At 66.9% G+C, this 17,646-nt stretch overlaps 4 protein-coding genes across 4 annotated transcripts; 2 read left to right on the top strand and 2 right to left on the bottom strand.

Annotated features, from left to right (window-relative positions):
* Window positions 1–484: 484 nt before the first annotated feature.
* Window positions 485–4,335, top strand: SLC43A3 (solute carrier family 43 member 3). The gene is made up of 12 exons (XM_058807707.1): window positions 485–671; window positions 1,024–1,153; window positions 1,272–1,318; window positions 1,400–1,476; window positions 1,587–1,679; window positions 1,856–1,995; window positions 2,150–2,256; window positions 2,674–2,832; window positions 2,908–3,021; window positions 3,238–3,424; window positions 3,634–3,757; window positions 4,136–4,335. Exons 1-12 carry the CDS (start codon window positions 485–487, stop codon window positions 4,289–4,291), a joined length of 1,521 nt encoding a protein of 506 aa, XP_058663690.1. The 3' UTR covers window positions 4,292–4,335.
* Window positions 4,336–4,498: 163 nt separating this feature from the next.
* LOC131558813 (proteoglycan 3-like) lies at window positions 4,499–5,798 on the bottom strand. The gene is made up of 5 exons (XM_058806845.1): window positions 5,622–5,798; window positions 5,362–5,465; window positions 5,106–5,240; window positions 4,744–4,891; window positions 4,499–4,557 (listed from the first exon to the last, which is right to left on the bottom strand). The coding sequence occupies exons 1-5, from the start codon at window positions 5,680–5,682 to the stop codon at window positions 4,499–4,501; spliced, it is 507 nt and encodes a 168-aa protein (XP_058662828.1). The 5' UTR covers window positions 5,683–5,798.
* Window positions 5,799–7,097: 1,299 nt separating this feature from the next.
* Window positions 7,098–8,872, top strand: LOC131559463 (bone marrow proteoglycan-like). Its single transcript, XM_058807818.1, has 6 exons — window positions 7,098–7,123; window positions 7,575–7,667; window positions 7,755–7,933; window positions 8,013–8,147; window positions 8,447–8,558; window positions 8,716–8,872. The coding sequence occupies exons 2-6, from the start codon at window positions 7,607–7,609 to the stop codon at window positions 8,772–8,774; spliced, it is 546 nt and encodes a 181-aa protein (XP_058663801.1). The 5' UTR covers window positions 7,098–7,123; window positions 7,575–7,606; the 3' UTR covers window positions 8,775–8,872.
* A 236-nt stretch (window positions 8,873–9,108) lies between these two features.
* On the bottom strand, window positions 9,109–17,408 carry TNKS1BP1 (tankyrase 1 binding protein 1). The gene is made up of 12 exons (XM_058807356.1): window positions 17,245–17,408; window positions 16,631–16,765; window positions 15,881–16,505; window positions 15,139–15,211; window positions 13,125–14,360; window positions 11,030–12,825; window positions 10,592–10,907; window positions 10,253–10,382; window positions 10,033–10,169; window positions 9,715–9,881; window positions 9,528–9,593; window positions 9,109–9,351 (listed from the first exon to the last, which is right to left on the bottom strand). The coding sequence occupies exons 2-11, from the start codon at window positions 16,722–16,724 to the stop codon at window positions 9,533–9,535; spliced, it is 4,635 nt and encodes a 1,544-aa protein (XP_058663339.1). The 5' UTR covers window positions 16,725–16,765; window positions 17,245–17,408; the 3' UTR covers window positions 9,109–9,351; window positions 9,528–9,532.
* Between the last annotated feature and the right edge of the window lie 238 nt (window positions 17,409–17,646).

Raw genomic sequence — 17,646 nt, 5'->3', positions numbered from 1 at the left:
CCAGCCATGCTGCCGGGGGTCAGGCTGCAGGGCAGCGGTGAAGGTGACAGTGACAGCAGCAGGGCCTGGCCTCATGCAGGTGGGTGAGGGGTGCAGGACGGGAGTCAGCAGGCACGGTGCAGGTGTGCACGCCTGCAAACCTGTGTGAGTGCCTGTGAACAGCTGTTTGTGCCCATAAATCTGTGTGTGTCTGTCAATGGCCGTGTGCCACATGTCACCAGCTGTCCCCACATGTGCAAGCCCTGGCTGCTGCAGGCCCTGCCCTGCACCCCGGCACATGGGGGGACACCGGTGCGAGCCGCTGTGGCCAGGGACAGGGGCAGAGCCGGGGTGACAGTGCCCTTTGCCCATGTGCCCTGTGCACCCCGGTGTCCCCGTGCCCCGGTGGGTGCCAGCACGGTGTGACGCCTGCCCTTTGTGACCCACAGGCTTGGTGAAGACGCCCCAGGCTGGTGCCAGGCCCGTGGGTGCCTGGGCAGGTGCCATGGCAGGGGGAGCAGGGCTGGCCAAGCGCCTGGGGACGCTCCTCTCGGGGCTGCTGGAGTGCGGCGCCTTCTGCGGCATCATCTTCGGCTGGGCCTCCCTCGTCTTCGTCCTCAAGGACCTGGGCTACTTCGAGGGGCTGTGCCAGCCCTCCGCCACCCCGGGCCCCAACCTCACCCTGGGGTCTGGTATGGACCCCCCCCCCCCCCCCCGTGTCCCCATGGTCCCCTGACTCGTGACCCCGCTGTCCCAATGCCCCGAGCTGTCCCATGTCCCCACTGTTCCTGTGTCTTTGCTGTCTGCGGTGTCCTGATGCCCTGCAGTGCTCTGTGTCCCCGCTGTCCCCAAGCCCATGTGCCTGCCGTCCCCCAGTCCATGTCTCCACTACCATCATGTCCGTGGTGTCCCCATATGCCCGGTGTCCCCTGCATCTCCGCTGACCCGTGTCCCCGGGTTCCTGCGTCCCCATGCCCGTGGTATTCCCGGTGTCCCCATGCCCCTGTCTCCGTGTCCCCATGCCCCACTTGTGGCCGTTCCCAGACTGCAGTGGGCAGGATGAGCAGTTCTCCCTGGTCTTCACCATCGGCTCCTTCATGAACAACTTCATGACCTTCCCCATGGGCGTCGTCTTCGACCGCTTCGGCACCACGGCCGCACGCCTCATTGCCATGTGAGTGACGGGGGACACGGGGGACACGGCTGGGGCTGCCGGGAATGGGGGTCATTGGAGTGGGGGAGGGGAATCTCCTGTGATTCCTGTCCCCACATGTCACCGCTGTCCCCTTTAGCTCCCTCTACACTGGTGGGACCTTGCTCGTCGCCTTCTCCACGCCAGGTGAGACCCTGTGGCCAGGGGGTCCCAGCCTGGGGGGACCTCTTTGGTAACCCCTGTCCCCACTGACCCCTGTGTCCCCAGAGCTGGCGGTGCTGCTCTTCCCGGCCATGTCCATGCTGTCGGTGGGTGGCATCCTCCTCATCCTCACCAACATGCAGGTGGGTTCCCCCTGCACCCTGACACCCATATGGTGGCGGGACACCTGTCCAACACCCACCCTCTGTGGCACGGATGGCTTTGATGGCACACAGGGGTCTCTCGGTGCCAGGTGGGGAACCTGTTCGGGAACTACCGCTCCATCATCATCACCCTCTACAACGGGGCCTTCGACTCCTCCTCCGCCATCTTCCTCATCGTCAAGGTGGGTGTGAGGGACGTGGCAGGGCAGGGCAGAGCTGGGAACAGCTGTGTCACATCCACGGACACATTGGGGACACAGTCTGGGACACACTGAGTCACATATGGGGACACACCTAAGGCTTGAGCAGGTGGCCGCTTGCAGCCTGTCCCTGTCCCTGACTCTGTCCTTGTCCCCAGCTGCTGTACGAGCAGGGGCTGTCCCTGCGGGCCGTGTTCCTGTTCCTGGCAGCCTGCAGTGCCTGGCACCTCCTGCGCACCCTCTTCCTGATGCCGCGCAGCCGCATCCCCTACCCGCTGCCCCCCGACTACGACTACGGGTATGGGGGTGCCTGTGCCCCGCCTCTGGGGGCTCTGGGGAGAAGGGGATGGTCCCACCCGGGGCTGGGTGCCACCCTGCGGGCAGCGGGTCCTGTCCCCTGGGCAGGTCCAGCCCCGGCAGGTGGACACGAGGTGACACAGGCGCTGCCGCAGGCTGCAGTGCCGGGGCCGTTCCCGCTCCTACCGAGCCCACAAGGACAAGCAAACGCCGGGAGAGGCCGGACCCGAGGAGACACCCCTGGAGCCCCCCATCGCTCGAGGTGCCGGAGTGGGGATCTGCTCGCTGGGGTGGGGCTTATATTTGGGGAGGGGCTTGAGTGGGTGGGCGTGACCACAGCTGGATGTGGGCTGTGCTACGTAATTAAGGAGTGTCACCTGGGGGTGTGGCTGTTCATGGCCGGGTTGGAGGGAACAATGCATATGCAAATAGATGGGTGTGGTCTTCTGATGGGTGGGCGTGGCTGTTGATGCATGCGGCTGGAGGACAGCAAGGATATGCAAATGAGGGAGTGCTGGGTGTGGCAGTGTGTGGGCGTGGTCAAAGGGTGGCCACGGTGACATACCTGAATGGGCAGGGTCATACCCTGGCTGTGAGGCCCCAGTGGGTGGCTGGGACAAGGTGTGGGTGTGACCTGGGTGGGTGTGTCTGTACGTGCCCCACCCTGACACCTGCACAGGTGGGGACACCCCTGGGACGCAGTTCCGGGCCTGCGCCTGCTCGTGGCTGTTCGCCTGGCACGTGGCCTGGCTCTCGATGATGCAGCTGCGCCATTACCTGTTCATCGGCACCCTCAACCCGCAGCTGGAGCACCTGGCGCACGGGGACCCCGCCCTGGGTACGGCATGGCGGCGGGGGGACACGGCAGGGACCCCCGAGCTGGTCCTGCCCGCCTGACGCTGTCCCCCCACAGTGAGCACATACACCAACGCCTTCGCCTTCACCCAGCTCTGCGGGGTGCTCTGCGCCCCCTGGAACGGCCTCATCCTCGACCGGCACAAGCGGGGAAAGGGCGCCCGCCCCGAGGGTAACTGAGCCCCCAGCCCATGCCCGCGGGTGATTGACCCCCACGGCCCTTCACCCCACGCAGAACCCCTCCCTGACCCACACTAGGGGGGTAACACCCCTCCCAGTCCTGTCCTGTGCTCCCTGTCCCCTCTGTCCTCATTGCTGCCACCACCACATGCCCGAGCCCGCGGTCCCTGGGGGCGGTGTCCCCATGGCGTGACCCCCCTGCCCACAGGGACGCTGGCCGCGCTGGCAGACCTGCGCTCGGCGGTGCTGTCGCTGGCGGTGACGGTGGCGCTATGCCTGCTGTTCTCCGTGCTGGCCGCCGTGCCTGTCCTGCCCGCGCAGTTCGGCACCTTCGTGCTGCAGGTCATCAGCCGCTCCTTCCTGTACGGCGGCAACGCCGCCTTCCTGGCCATCGCGTGAGTGACTGGGGACAGCCTCGGGGGGCGCAGGGCTCAGCGGGACAGGGCATGGTGGCACTGTCGTTGTGGGTGTGGCAGGGGACAGCCAGGGCGGCATGGTCAGCATGCGGTGGGAGGGGATGGCGGTGGCACTGGAGGGTGGCAGGTGACACAGTGGAGGTGTCAGGGCTCAGGAGGTGCCCATTGGTGACATGGGTGCCTGGCAGGTTTCCCCCGCAGCACTTTGGGAAGCTCTACGGGCTGGCCATGGCACTGTCGGCGCTGGTGGCCCTGCTGCAGTACCCCTGTGTCACCCTGGTGCAGGGGCCGCTCCAGGGGGACCCCTTCTATGTGAGTGTGCCCCCAGAGTGAGGGATGGGGGGCTGCTCCACGGGGATATGGGGTCCTGCTCTGGGAGGGAAGGGGGCTTGCCACATGGGGAAATGGGGGTCTCAGCCCTTGGGACAATGGGGATCCTGGTCCTGCCCATATGATAATGGGGTCCTGCCACATGGGGAAATGAGGATGCTGCCCCGGGAGGGATGGAGTCCTTCCCCCAGGAATGGTTGGGTCTTATGCCATGAGAAATGGGGGTCCTGCACCAGAGAGGGATGGGTGTCCTGCTCCTGTCCTGGGGAAATGGAGGTGCTGCCACAAGGGTCCTGGCCTAACACAGGGGATGGGGGACGGCCCCCCAGACCCCTGCCCTGACACTCTTCCCCTCTGCAGATGAACTTGGGGCTCATCACCGTGGTGCTGGTGGCTTTTGTCAGCCCCGTGGTGGTGGCCCGCGAGTGCCAGCGGCGAGCCAAGGAGCTGGGCATGGCTGGCACCCCCCTGGCAGCCCCCCCCAGCACTGAAATCCACGCCGAGACCCCGCACTGAGCCCCACGCCCAAACACCATTTTTGTACCGGCCTGGGGGCGCTGTGCCAGCGGGGTGGGGATAATAAACATCGCTGCCGCCTCTCCTCACTGTGCTGCCCCTCGAGCCCCCAGCCCCGTCCCCAGGCCCCTGGTGCACACAGACACGGCTCAGGGCTTCTCTGCTTTACTGGGAAAGGAACTGGGCTGCCATGGCAGCGCCGGGGGCTCAGTACTGGCAGATGAAAGGACGCAGCTGGAAGCAGAAGCGGCTTCGCCAGAGCCCATCTGGGGACAAGGACAGTGTCAGGGCCATGGCTGGTTCCCAGGGCCCTTCAGTACCCTGCAACCACTTCCAGTGCCCCCTCTAGCCCCCCCCCCCTTGCCTCCCCCAGTGCCCTGTGCTCCCCTCCCCACAGTGCCCTCCCAATGTCCCTCCAATGCCCCAGCAGCCTGTGCTCCCCTCCCCAGCACCCCCCAAGCCTGGACACGGTGGCTGGGTGAGCTTACCTCGGATGCTGAGGGTGGTGCAGGTGGTGACGATGTGGAAGGGGTGGGTGGGCGCCCAGTTCGCGTAGTTCCAGGGGCTGGAGTCCTCCCAGTAGGACTCCCACTGCCCTGCCTGCTGTGCCAACACCTCAGTCCCCAGGGAGAGCCCCCACCACCCCTCCCCAGCCTCTCAACCCCAAAAACCAGCAACCAGCAGCCAGCCCCTCACGCCTCAAAACCCAGCCTCGAGCCCCAGGCTCGTCCCACACAAAGCAGCCCCAGCCCCTCACCCCCCAAAGCAGCTCCCAGCATCCCTTGGCAGCCCCTTGTCCCCAGAGTGCCCTCACCCTGCGGCTGGTGACAGCTCCAATCCAGGGTGAGATGATGATGTGGTAGGTTTGTGCCAGTTTCTGCAGCTCCTGGTTGCGGGCAGCGCTGTGCACGGAGGCCAGCCGGCCCCGGTACACGTCCTGGCAGTAGCGCTGTGGGACGGGCACGGGCTGGCACCAGGCACCTGTGCCCACAGGCACCTCCCGGCCGTGCTGCTGTGGCACGGGCATGGCCTGGCATCCCGGAGCACCCCCTGTGCCCACGTCCCCTCACCTGGGCGCCCGAGTAGGTGCGCAGCTTCTTCACCACGGCGTAGTACAGCTGGGTGGTGTCACCAGCGGGGACCTCCTGGGGCTGCCGGGGGGCTGCGGGCACAGCTGGGGGAGGGTAGGTGCTGGGGGGGGGTCCCTCTGCCACCCACCGTCAGCCCCAGGCATGTGGCACCGGCGGTGTGGGCATGGCACTGGGGTGGCAGGGACTGAGGGTGTCCCCAGGTGTCCCTGGGAGCGGGCAGGGGTGTGGGGGACACTCACCATGGTGGCTGGCAGGGACAGTGCCCAGCAGGGCAAGAGCGAGCAGCAGGCACGGGCACATGGCAGTGGGACACGCAGGGACACGGGGGACAGCACCAGCACCCTCTGGAGATGCCACAGCCCTGTCACCCTATCACCCTGCACCACAGTCCAGAGCCCCTCTGCCACCCTTGGTAACAATCTGTTCTCTCTGTGGCCCTTCTGCCATCCCCCATGTCCCCACTGTCCTACTGCCACCCTCAGTTCCACCTTGTGTCCCTCACCCCATCCTGCCCCTCTGTGCCCCATCATCCCCTGTGCCACTTCCATGTACTCCTGGAATCCCAGAGACCCCCGTGTCCCCCAACACCCTTGTCCCAGCCTCAGGAATGCCCACCCCTGGTCCCCTCCCCAGCAGCCAGGGGCTGAGCCCACTCCCATGTCCTCCTCCATGTCCCTGTCCCTATCCCTGCTCCTCACCTGAGGTCTGGGGGGCCCTGCCCATTGTCCCCTTTATAGGGGGGACAAAGCCACATGTCACCACCACAGCCTTGCATCACCCAGCCTGGCCCTGGGGACACCATGGGGACATTGGGGTGGCACTGGGGAGAAGGGAGTCCTTGGCCCCCAGGGAAGGGGGGCTGCAGGTTGGGGGTGCCAAGGCAGAGGGTGGGTGCAGGGGTGGGGGCTGCTCCAGTTTGAGGGGTGCAAGGCGGGTGTTTGGGGTGCAGCACGGGCTGGGCTGGGGGTGCTGGGGGTGCAGAGGGGATGTTGGGGTGCTGATAGCATCTCCCGCCGGCCATGCTTGCCCAAGGGCCATTTCCTTTCCAACGGCCGTGGCCCCCTGGTCCGGCCTGGCCGTTTGCCCACAGACCCCACTGAGCCCCCCTAAATCTCTCATTGCCCTGACCAGCCCCCCGGCCTGCAGCTGAGCACCCACAGCTCCCCCAATCCTTATCTCCATGCCCTGTGCACCCCTGCACCCCAACGCCTCCAGCCCCTGCACCCAATCTCCCTGAGCCCCTGCACTGTCAACCTGCACCCCAAACTCTCACAGCCCCCTCCCCACACCTTGTGCACCTCTGCACCCCAACCCCTCCAGCCACTGTACCCCAACCTCCCTGAGCCCCTGTACTACCAACCTGCACCCCAAACGCCCACAGCCCCCTCCCCACACCCTGCACCCCAAACGCCCACAGCCCCCTCCCCACACCCTGTACCCCAAACCCCACAGCCCCCTCCCCACACCCTGCACCCCAAATGCCCACAGACCCCTCCCCACACCCTGCACCCCAAACCCCACAGCCCCTCCCCTGGACCAAGCCCACCCCAGGCTGTGGCACTGGCTGGGCAGGGCGCTGACAGAGCCCTCCTGGGGTGTCCCCCACCATGTCCCCAACAGTTGGTGGTTGAGGATGTCACAAGGCTGTGGTTGGGGGCACGTGTCCCTGTCACCAATATAAGGGTGGCAGTGGGCACAGCCCCACAAGACCCAGGTGAGGAGCGGAGAGAGGAACACGGGGGTGGGCTCAGCCCTCAGCTGCCAGGGCTGGGGGGTTCCTCAGTCTGTCAATGGGGGGCCCAGGGGTGGAGGGGGCATGGTGGGGGACAGAATGGCACAGGATAGCAAGGGGAGGGAGTGACCCAAGGGTGGGAAGTGAGGAACTGGGCAGATGGTGGACACAGGAGGGCTGGGGTCTCTGGGGGTGGCACTGGGGACGGGGCATGGGGTGGCACTGGGGATGGGGGAGGGACAGTGGGGATATGGGGGGTTTCCGAGGGGACATGGGGAGGACAGGGTGATGCTGGGGGTGGCAGAGGGGATGGGGCATGGAGTGGCACTGGGGATGGCAGAGGGACAGTGGGGATATGAAGGGTTTCCGAGGGGACATGGGGAGGAGAGGGTGACGCTGGGGGTGGCATGGGGATGTTCCCAGGGTGGCTGAGAGTGATGGCACTCTGGGATCTCCCAAGGGTGCTAGTGGTGTCCCCAGTGTCCCTGTGCCATGCGGCCCTGCCTGCTGATTGCTCTGGCCCTGCTGGGCACAGTTCCTGTCAGCCACTCCGGTGAGCGCCCCCCACACCCCCCTCCCCGCTCCCGGGGACATCCTGGGGACACCCCTGATCCCAGGGTGACCCAGCCAGTGTCCCCAGCTCTTGCCAGCCCTGCGGTGGAGGATGAGGAGGACGTGACGGAGCTGGAGATGCCTGAGGAGTTCAGCGGGTGCCGGGGGGGCAGTGACAAGCAGGCACCCGGTGTCCCCAGCATGCCGGGCACCGCCACCTGCCGCTACGTCATCTTCCCCCGCTGCCGGAGCTTCCGCCGTGCCCAGGTGGGATGGGGTGGGCTGAGCTGGGAGGGGGCTCAGCCTGGGGGCATCGGTGCCCACCCTGACAGCCGTGTCCCTGCAGCGCATCTGTGCCCGGCGCTACCGCGGGCGCCTGGCCTCGATCCACGATTCCCACACCAACACCTTCCTGCTGCTCCTGGCGCGCCGGCACACCAATGCCGGCCTGGTCTGGATCGGTGCCGTCAGCCAGCCCGCAGTAAGGATCCCACCTCGCGCCCCCCACCCTGCCCTCGGGGCACCCTGTCTCCTCCCAGTGTCCCCGGTGCCCACCCCGGGTGTCCCAGCCCCGTGCCACGACTCCTAGTGCACAACCTGGGTTCCCGGATCCCATTCCCAGTGCTCTCCGTGCCCACCAAGAGAGCCCCAACTCCACCTCAGTGCCCACCTGGCTGCTCCAGCCTTGTCCCAGTGTCCCTAATGCCCACCCTGCATGTCCCATTCCCACCCCACTGTCCCCCAGTGCTGGCGGTCCCCACACCCTTTCTCCCCTGGCAGGTGCCATACCCGAACTGCCACTGGACTGACCGGAGCCCCTGGAACTACAGCCGGTGGGTGCGGGGGCACCCCCTGCCCGGCCGCCGCTTCTGCACCGCCCTCTGCACCAACAGTCAGTGGGGGCTCCGGGGGGCCAGGGGGGCGCTGGGGGGCTCGGGATGGGGAGGTGCACTGGGGGGCTGGTGTAAGGTATCTGGGGCTGCAGGGGTCCCTGGGGGTGGGGTGCTGGTGGGCAGGCCATGGGCTGATCCCCCCTCTTCTCTCCCCAGATGGGCTCTGGAGGAGCGTGCGCTGCAAGAGGCAGCTGCCCTTCATCTGCGAGATATGAGGGGCTCAGTCCCCCCGAGTCCTCCCCTACTGCTGTTCCCCTACAGGGGGCCGCACCCCCTCCCTCAGAGTACAATAAAGTCTTGCCGTCAGCACGCACTTGGTGTTTGGGCAGGGCCAGGCTGGGTGCACCCAGGGTGGGCACAGAGGGGTTTTGGAGGTGTCCCTTCTTTCCTGCACAGCTCCTGTGTGGGCAATGGCAGTGACAGGGTCCCCTCTTCAAGGATCTCTGTGATCCCTGCCCACGGCCCAGGAGAAGAGTCAGGACTCTGAACTGACCAGCGAGGTTTTATTGTCTGTGGCAGTGGCACCACGAGCTGGACCCGTTGCCCTGTGTCCGGGGCCATACACGAGCAGGGCGGAGGGGAAGGGGGGGCTTGTGCCCACCCCCAGGCCCTGGGGGACCAAGGGGATGGGGTACAATGGGGGGTTGGGGAGGAGGTGCTGGGAAGACAGGGACCCTGCAAGCTCGTACAAAGTGCATAGGTGTGTGTGTGTGTGTGTGTGTGTGTGTGTGTGTCCCCACGGGAGGGGACAGCCCTGGTCCAGGGACAGCGGGCTTCAGCATCGGAGTGAGCCTGGAAGTGACACAGGGGGAAGGAGTGAGGACCCTGCAGGGCCCCCCCAGGGATGACCCAGCCTGGGGGGACCCAGCCAGAGCACAGAGGAGGGAAGGGGCTACCCCCAGCAGTGCAGACATGGGGAAGCCTGAGCTGGGGGCTGTCCCCAGCACTGCATGAAATCCCACACTCACCCTGCTCAAGGCTTCTTCCTTTTCAGCTTCAGGGCCTGCAGCCAGTGGGGCGGAGAGGCCTCGGATCTGGTGTATTGGCAGAGTTTCAGCATGAGCCCCCCAAAACCAGTCCTGGGACCCAGACTGACCCCTCAGCCCCCCCTTTCCCCTTCTGCCTCCGTGAGGAGGATCCTGGCCCCACACTCACCCTGAGGATTTCTCTGGCTTGGGGGGCAGGGCTGGGGGTTTCCCACTCACACCAGGGATCTTGCAGGACTTGGAGCGCTGCACATGGGGATCTTTAGGAGGGGTCCCCTTGCTGTCCCCTGATGATGCCCCCTCCTCGGCCGAGCGGTTGCGACCCCTCAGCTTGGCCTGGGGGCAGAGAGAGAGGTCAGGGAGAAACACAGTGCTCTGTCTCCCAAATCCCCCCACTGCCTTCTCCCTGTCTTTAGCCAGGCCCCAGCCCCACCCTGCCTTAGTCTCCCTGTGTTCCACCCTGCAGCCACGAGTCCAAGGGACTCACCTTGATGGCAGAGGCACTGAGGCCAGGAAAGAGCGGCACCTTAACCCCCCTGCCCGAGGATGAGCCGCGCATCCGCCGGCTCCGGGGCTCCTCCGCTGCCTCCTCGTCGGAGGACACTGCTGGGGCTGGCCGGGGCTCTGTGGGGACACAGGGACAGTGTCACCACGACACTGTGCCAGGACAGACACCCTGCTCCCACCCCCATCCCCACTGGGCTCACCTGTGGAGTCCTGGAAGATCCAGCTCTCCCCCTCGCTGGTGGTGGGGCGCAGGGATGGTGCCCGGTGCTGGCGCTTGCGGCCCAGGCTGGCCTTGCAGCGGAACACGCTGCTGTCCAGGAGCTCCGTGTCCTGCTGAGCCCAGGGGACAGGTCACGGCTGGCACAGGGAGCCCAGAGACCCCCCACCCCAGCGAGCACACCCACAGCCCCCACAGCAGTGCTGGGGGCCCTCAATCCATGGCTGTCCCTGGGGGCAGCAGGGTCTGAGAGCCCCATCCACAGACATATGCTGTGTCCCAGGCCATACAGGGTGACTGGAATGTCCCCACTTCCACTCACCTCCAGAAGAGGAAATTCCTGCCCCTGCTCCATGGACCCCTCGGGCTGGGGGGTAGTCAGTGAGAGCTGCTGCTCCCCCCAGCTCAAGGAGCTCTCTCCATCTGGGTGGTCTGAAGGCTGTTCCTCATTTCCTGTGTCCATTGGGATCCCACTGACAGCCTCTGGCAGCAGAGGGGGGACCGTGGGGCTCTGTGAGGCAGTGGCTGGTTCAGAGGGATGCCTCTCCTCCTCAGAGTGGCTGGGTGACTCACTCCAGGGGGGCTCCACAGCCAAGCAATCAGCTGGAACGTCATCCATCGAAGGGCTGGGGGCCGACCTGCTTGGGGAACAAAATCTCAGAGTTGCTCTAGCCCCAGGTAACACAAGCCCTGCCCCAAACCCCTCAGTCTGACACAGGGGAAGCTGCTCCCTCCCTGCCACCGCCAGTGCCCTCCTTACCCGTGCTCTGCGCCGGTGTCCCCTCCCACGCTCCGCTCCCCCGCACCAAGGTCCCGGCTGCGGGCAGCACAGCGGGCACTGAAGGCACTTGCCCACTCCTGGCGCCTGGCCTCAGCATCCTGTGGCTCCACACTCCAGCTGTCCAGGTCCTGGCTCCAGCGGGCATTGCCCATGTCCAGAGAGAGATCCCTGTGCAAGCCTGCCCGGGGCTGTGGCAGGACCCCGGACATGGAGCCATCCGAGGCTCCGGCACCGCAGGGATCTGGCACCCGCTCTGTGCCAATGACACCAAACTGGCTCTGGCACTCAGCTGCTCCAAGCTCCCCAGCCCAGTCCCTGCTGACAGAGCTGTGATGCTCCTGCTGGTGGGCACTGCTCCAGGTGGGCTCCTGGGCTGGGGGCTTGGGGCGGTGGGAGCTGGGCATGTCCTGCTCACCAACCCTGCCCAGCCCGCTCTGTCCGATGCTGCCCTCACTGGGCCAGCTCAGCCGGGCTGGGACCCGCTCCTGCTCTTCCTCCCTGGGGGTCACAGAGCTGTGCTGCCCATCCTGGGCTGCTCCACTGGGGCTCAACTCTCTGTCCTGCACCTTCATATCCCTGGTGCTGGATGTGTCATCCCAGACACTTCTGCTGGGGCTGAACTCCCCATTCTGGGTCTCCATGTCTCCAGTGCTGTGCCTGCCATCCCTGGCTGCTCTGCTGGATGTGAATTCACTGTCCTGGGTCTCCATGTCCTTGCTGCTGGATCTGTCACCCCAGGCTGCTCCGCTGGGACTGAACTCATGGGTTTCCAAAGCCCGGGTACTGCATTCACTGGCTTCAGCCAGCCTACTGGGGCTGAACTCCCGGTCCTGGCTCTCCATCTCCTTGCTGCTGGATCTGTCATCCCAGGCTGGCTTATTGGGGCTGAACTCCCGGTCCTGGCTCTCCATCTCCTTGGTGCTGGATCTGTCATCCCAGGCTGGTCTGCTGGGGCTGAACTCTTGGTCCTGGCTCTCCATGTCCCTGCTGCTGGATCTGTCACCCCAGGCTGGTCTGCTGGGGCTGAACTCCTGGTCCTGGCTTTCCATGTCCCTGATTTCACCAGTCCAGGCCGGCCGGCTGGGGCTGAACTCCCTGTCCTGGCTCTCCATGTCCCTGGGGTTATACCTCCTATCCCAGGCTGGCCGGCTGGGGCTGAGCTCCTTATCTGGGCTGTCCCCAGTGCTGGATCTGCCAGCCCAGCCCAGTGTTAAATTCTCCTCCTTGCTCCCAGCATCCTGGCTGCTGTATTTACTGGCCCAGTCTGGGGTGAGCTCCCTGTCCTTCATCTCCGTGTCCCTGTCGCTGTACCTGTCTGCCCAGGTGGGCTGCCCGGAGCGTGGCTCCTTGTCCAGCTGCCGGACGTGTCCCGTGCCAAGGCCACTGCCCCAGTTGGCCTGTCTGGAGCCAAGCTCCTCCGTGCTGCCATAGCCCTGGCCCCACTCAGCTGTGCTGGCACTGAAGTCTGGATCCTGTGGGCAGCTCTTTGCAGTGCCAAGGGACCGGGACCAGTCGCTGCAGCCCAGTTTCGTGTCCCCCATCAGCTCCGCTGCTCTGTAGTCACTGCTCCAGCTCTCACAGGCAGTGCTGTCCTTGTTGCTGTGGTTGCTGTCCCAGCTGGATTTGGTCCCAAATTCCTGGTCCTGCTTGGTCTCAACAGGCCAGTCTCTCTCCCTGGATGCACCTGGGTGGATCCAGTCAAAGGTGCTGTCCTGGCGAGGGTGGCCAATGCCGAACTCACTGCACAGGTCCTTCCGTGACCAGCCCAGGAGGTTCTGGTAAAATAAAGGGGGGAGGAGTTAGAGGGGGAAAAGAGGTTAGAAAGGAGAGAGGAGTTTGAAGGGAGTGCAGCTCTGGCTCCCACAGCAGCGGAGCTGGGGAGGAGGGGAACACCTCAGGGACACAGTGGAGGTCATCCCAGGGAGGGGGCAGACCCCACCCCCTGCCCCTCAGCACACAGTCCTGCTCAGCCTCCACCGACCCCCACCCAACCTGTTTCATCCCACTGCTCCAGGGAGGGCAGGGAGGAGAAGCCCAGCCCACACCAACCCCACAGAGCCCCCACACCCCTCACCTCTGGAGAGCTGTGGACCCCAGGTGACTCCAACAGCTCTGTCAGCCAGCCTGGGTCAGTGTGGGGGTCAGGCTCCTGCGAGGGTTTTTCAGCTTGGCCTGGGCCCCCAGGACCCTGCAGGCTCTTGGGGCCATCACCTGCCCAGGCTGAGTCAGCTGGAGCAGCTGGATGTGGTGGGGCTGGATCCAGGGGGGCAGCTATGGTAAGGCTGGGCTGGGTGGGGGACTCAGGCTCAGCTGGCTGCTGGCCAGGCTCTGTCACATGAAGTGGGGAGTGGGACATGGGAGCATCCTGCTCTGCCTCCCTTTCCTCCTCCTCTGCTGAGTGCTCAGCCTCTTGCTGTGCCACGGGACCCCCTGGGCATGGAGCCCCTTCTGCCTGCTGGCTGCCAGGTCCTTCAGCCCTGCTGTCCCTTGGAGGGCTGGGTTCTGCAGCCTCCCCATCTGAGTCCCCCTCTTCAGAGAGCCCTGAGTCGGGCGTCTCCCGGATGGGGGAGCGTGGAGGGAAGGCTGGCAAGCGTGCCCCCCGTGATGGGAACGTCCACTCAAAGGACTGGGAAAGGCTCCAGCCCGACTCGCTGCCCAGGGAGGGCTCTGACAGGAGGTCTCCAGCCCGGGGCAGGGCACTCAGTGAGCCCCCCAGCTCCCCCAGGCCCTGCCCCGTGGGTGGGGGCCGCAGCACTCCCTCTGAGGAGCGCCGGAGCCCCACATCCCGGGGAGGGGGGTTGAAATCAGGACCCTCATGGAGCCGTGGGGACACTGCGGAGTCATCAGGTCCCTCTGGGGAGCCTGGGGGACGAGAGGCTTTGGCAAGGGGTGGGCTGGGGGGGCCCAGGTACTCAGCAGCAGCCTCGGGAGAGCCGGGGGGGCAGGTGACTCGTGGGGGCAGTTCAGGAGTGCCAGGGGGGCTGGCAGTGCCAGGGGATCCCTCCCCTGGAGTGTGTGGGGAGCCAGGGGAACGAGAGACGCTGAGCTGGGGATCGGTGGCCGAGGGAGCGCCCGGGGCCTGGATGGAGGTAACAGGGACCTCGACTGGAGGCCGAGTGGGGGATTCAGGGGAGCCAGGGGGCAGTGTGGGGGAGTCAGGGGCCAGGAGCTCAGGGGGGGCATCAGGGGAGCCAGGGGCTGGGGCAGAGGGCTCAGCAGGCTGGAAAGGAGCTCCTGGGGCTGGAGCTGGGCAGTTGGGGGGCCTTGGGGAGCCTGGAGGTCCGAGGGCACCCAGCTGTAGAGTGGAAAGCTGTGGAAAAAAGCCAGCAGGGGGTCACGTCACTCAAGAGGCACGTCCAACCATCATCCATCCAAAAGCCAGCCCCCCAAACCTCTGGAGGGTCCCTCCCTGCAGCCCTGCTCTCCTCCCTGCACCCGGGGCAGGAAGTGCCCATGCTGCGTGCCAGAACCAGGCTGCTCCCGTGTGACTCAGCCAGGGCGGCGCCCGGCGCCCCAGCCCTGCTCCCTGCCCGGCCCCCTGCAGCCCCCAGAGTGCCTGGACAGACGGAGACAAGAAATGAAGCAGGAAGAAGTCAGAACCCCCAGCACAGCCCCCTGCCCTGCCTGTGGCTGGCACCCCCCTGCCCAGCAGTGTGGGGTTTGCCCCTTTGGTGGGGTGACCTGGTGCCGCTGCCCAGGCTGCCACCCACAGTGTCACCACGGCCCGGTGTCCCGGTCACCGCCCTGAGTGAGCGCGGCACGGGGAAAGGGGCTGGCGGGGTGCCCGTGGGGCCTGCCCTGCCACATACCTGCCGGGTCACCGAACCCCAGCTGGTGACTCACGGCTGCTCCCTGCCCACGCCTGGCACTGCTGCTGGCACACGCCACCCCCACAGCCCCAGGCCCCACAGCGGGCTTTCGGCACAGGGGGCCCTGGCCCCCATCAGGAAGGGACAGCCAGCACCCCAAGGAGAAAGGAGAGACACGCACCCCGCAGAGAGGGAGCCCCGGAGGAGACAGGAGAGCCCCGAAGGAGAGAGCCCAGGAGCGGAGCCGCCATGGCGCCGGAGGGCGAGGCCAGCACTCACGTCAGGAGGGGATGGCGGCCTCCGGCGTCCACAGGGGTCCCCGGCACAGCTCGGCCCGGCTGGGGGGGAGCTGCTGTGGAGAGAGAAGGGGAAGGGGGGTAAATCCCACTGTGTGCTTCAGTGCTATTCGCCCACCACCCTTCACGGATGCAGGGTACAAGGGGTCGGGCCCTGCCACAGCTGCACAGTCTCCAGCTTGGGCTGCGAGGGGAAGGAGGCAAAGCGGCCCCAGCTCCCCTTCCGGAAAGTTTTCGGTCCTTTGGGAGCGAGTTTCTCACACTGTGGCTCACAGCAGCCCCCGCCCAGCTCTCCCTGAGGTGCCCGGCTCTCGGGATCGTGGCCAAGCCCTGGCCCTAGCCCAGGACATCCTGCAGCTGGGAGTCCTGCCGATCTGACTGCTCCCTGTGCCCTGCCATGGCCCAGCAGGGAAAAAATAGCAAGGCTGGAAAATCAGGAGCATTTCCTGGGGGACCGACCCCCTGTCTGTAACTCCCAGCCCAGGGGCTGGCTCAGAGCCCGCCCACAGGCTGCTCCTGGCCCGGGACAGCCCATTCTGTGGTTGGCACCAGCCACCCCGGCCTTCCCACGGAGGCAGCTCGAGGCACTGCGGCTCGGGAGGAACCCGGGCCCCGTGCCGGCGACCAGACCTCAGCTCCGTTACATTCCCAAGCCTGGGATGGCTCGGAGCGATATCCCCTGTTCCCACTGCCACTCCTCCCGGCGTCGGTCCCTGTGCCCTCACCTCATCTCAGCCACAGGGTGTCCATCATCCCCCATTCCCAGCTCGCCTGCCGTAGGTCGGGGCATCTGCGGGGCTTCGCCGGCAGGGTCTACGTCTGCCTCCCCGCTGGGACGCTTCCGGAACGCAACAAAGGTCTTGGAGCCGAAGCGGGAGGAGGGGTCGGTGCAGAAGGGCGACAGCCAGGCCCGGTCCGGGCTGCCCGGGCCCTCCCTGCTGTCCATCTTGGCCAGGATCTCCTCCACGGTGGTGCCCGGGAACCGCTCCGGCCTGGCGGCCACCGGCACCGGCGTCACCTTGAAGGGCGCCGGGCCCTTGCGCGAGGGGGTTGGTGGGGCCGGCGGCATCTCCTCCTCGGTGCCCGTGACCGAGGGCGACGAGGGCCCCTTCCCGTTGGGGGTCTCGGGAGATCTGACAGTGAAGGAGGGGCGCCGGAGGGGCCCCCCCGCGCCGGCCCCGCTGTAGGGCTGGGGCCCGGCCAGGCGGTTCATCTTCTCGGCCGAGGGCAGCTCGGGCCGGGGGTGCCGCGGGCCCGGCGTGGGGGGCGGCACCGGGGGCTTGGCGGGCACGGCCGGCTTGGGGAGCACGCGGGGCTTGGGCCGCACCGGGGGCTTGGGGCGTGCGCTGCCTGCAGAGAGCAAGGGAGGGGGACTTGGTCAGCGGAGTGCTGCGGCCCCCCAAACCAGGAACAGCCCTCGGGGGGCCGCCCCAGCAGCCCCCCCCCACCGGTGTCCCCCAGCCCGGGGTACTGACCTTTATCGGGGCTGCCGGCCAGCCCGGCCCCCGCGGTGCCGGCAGGGGAGGCGCAGGGCACGGCGGGGGGCAGGGGCTGCGGCTGGGAGGCCATGGTGACGCAGGGAAGTGGGGGGCTCAGCACGGGGTCAGCCCCTGGTAAGAGAGGGAGAACGGTTTTGGGGAGCGCTCCGAGCCTGGGGGAACCCAACCACCCTGTGAGGCCCCGTGCCAAGCCCTGTCCAGCTGTGCCAAACGGTGATCACACCGCGGTGCCACCCTTAGTACATTGGCCCCGGCTCACCTGAGCCAGCCTGGCCCCAGCAGCAGAGCCAGACACGGTCCCAACCCCCCCGTAACCACAGGGACCCCACACGACACCCCTTAACGCCGCAGGGCCGCTCCTGTACCTGTGTGACCCTGCGCTAACCTGTCCCAGCACACACGTGTCACTCTCACCGACCTTCGCCAAACCCCCAGCGCCGAGCTGACCCCCACTTTGCCCCGATCCCCATCTGAGCTCCCTGCCCAGGTCACTCCCGGCCCCCCCGAGCCCCCGGCAGCCCAGGAGGCACCGCCCGGTCCCCCGAGACCCTCGGCCAGCCCCTCTCAGGGGCCGCGGGCGCCCCACTCACCTTCCCCACCGCAGCCTCATGGTCGGGGGCGGGCCGGGGACACACGTGGGGGGCGCAGAGCGGGCGGGGAGGAGGGGTTACTGTCCCCGCGGGTCTCACGCTGCCGCCGCCGCCTCTCCCGTGACTCACCGGGGCTGCGGGGACAGGAAAAACCCGCTCGGTGCCTCCTCCCGGCCCTGCCCTCTCTCCCCTGCCCTCCCCCCCGCCGCCCTCCTCTCCCCGCCTCGCTCCCTCCTACCCCGCCGGGGTCCACCCTCCCCACGACCCCCCCTCCTCTCGCCTTCCACGGGGCAACCGCCGCCACAGCCCACATCTGGCGACCATCCGGCCCGTTTCCCAGCCCGGGATGGCGGCGAGGCCCCGGGATGCGGGTCCAGCCCCCCGGGGTCCTCCGCCAGCGCG

Source organism: Ammospiza caudacuta, chromosome 6 (assembly GCF_027887145.1).
Source record: "Ammospiza caudacuta isolate bAmmCau1 chromosome 6, bAmmCau1.pri, whole genome shotgun sequence".
In the NCBI taxonomy this organism is placed as follows: domain Eukaryota; kingdom Metazoa; phylum Chordata; class Aves; order Passeriformes; family Passerellidae; genus Ammospiza; species Ammospiza caudacuta.
Note: the sequence above shows the minus strand (reverse complement) of the source record. Positions and strands in the feature narration are given on the sequence as shown.

Coding starts and splice junctions, on each gene's coding strand:
- SLC43A3 (XM_058807707.1), top strand. CDS start 485: ATGGCAGGGGGAGCAGGGCTGGCCAAGCGCCTGGGGACGCTCCTCTCG. Junction 3,022..3,237: donor AAAGGGCGCCCGCCCCGAGG/GTAACTGAGCCC, acceptor CCCTGCCCACAG/GGACGCTGGCCGCGCTGGCA. Junction 3,425..3,633: donor GCCGCCTTCCTGGCCATCGC/GTGAGTGACTGG, acceptor GGTGCCTGGCAG/GTTTCCCCCGCAGCACTTTG.
- LOC131558813 (XM_058806845.1), bottom strand. CDS start 5,682: ATGTGCCCGTGCCTGCTGCTCGCTCTTGCCCTGCTGGGCACTGTCCCT. Junction 5,466..5,621: donor TGTCCCTGCCAGCCACCATG/GTGAGTGTCCCC, acceptor ACCCTCCCCCAG/CTGTGCCCGCAGCCCCCCGG. Junction 5,241..5,361: donor GCACCTACTCGGGCGCCCAG/GTGAGGGGACGT, acceptor CCCGTCCCACAG/CGCTACTGCCAGGACGTGTA.
- LOC131559463 (XM_058807818.1), top strand. CDS start 7,607: ATGCGGCCCTGCCTGCTGATTGCTCTGGCCCTGCTGGGCACAGTTCCT. Junction 7,668..7,754: donor AGTTCCTGTCAGCCACTCCG/GTGAGCGCCCCC, acceptor CAGTGTCCCCAG/CTCTTGCCAGCCCTGCGGTG. Junction 7,934..8,012: donor GGAGCTTCCGCCGTGCCCAG/GTGGGATGGGGT, acceptor GTGTCCCTGCAG/CGCATCTGTGCCCGGCGCTA.
- TNKS1BP1 (XM_058807356.1), bottom strand. CDS start 16,724: ATGGCCTCCCAGCCGCAGCCCCTGCCCCCCGCCGTGCCCTGCGCCTCC. Junction 12,826..13,124: donor GGGTCCACAGCTCTCCAGAG/GTGAGGGGTGTG, acceptor TTATTTTACCAG/AACCTCCTGGGCTGGTCACG. Junction 10,908..11,029: donor GACACCGGCGCAGAGCACGG/GTAAGGAGGGCA, acceptor TTCCCCAAGCAG/GTCGGCCCCCAGCCCTTCGA.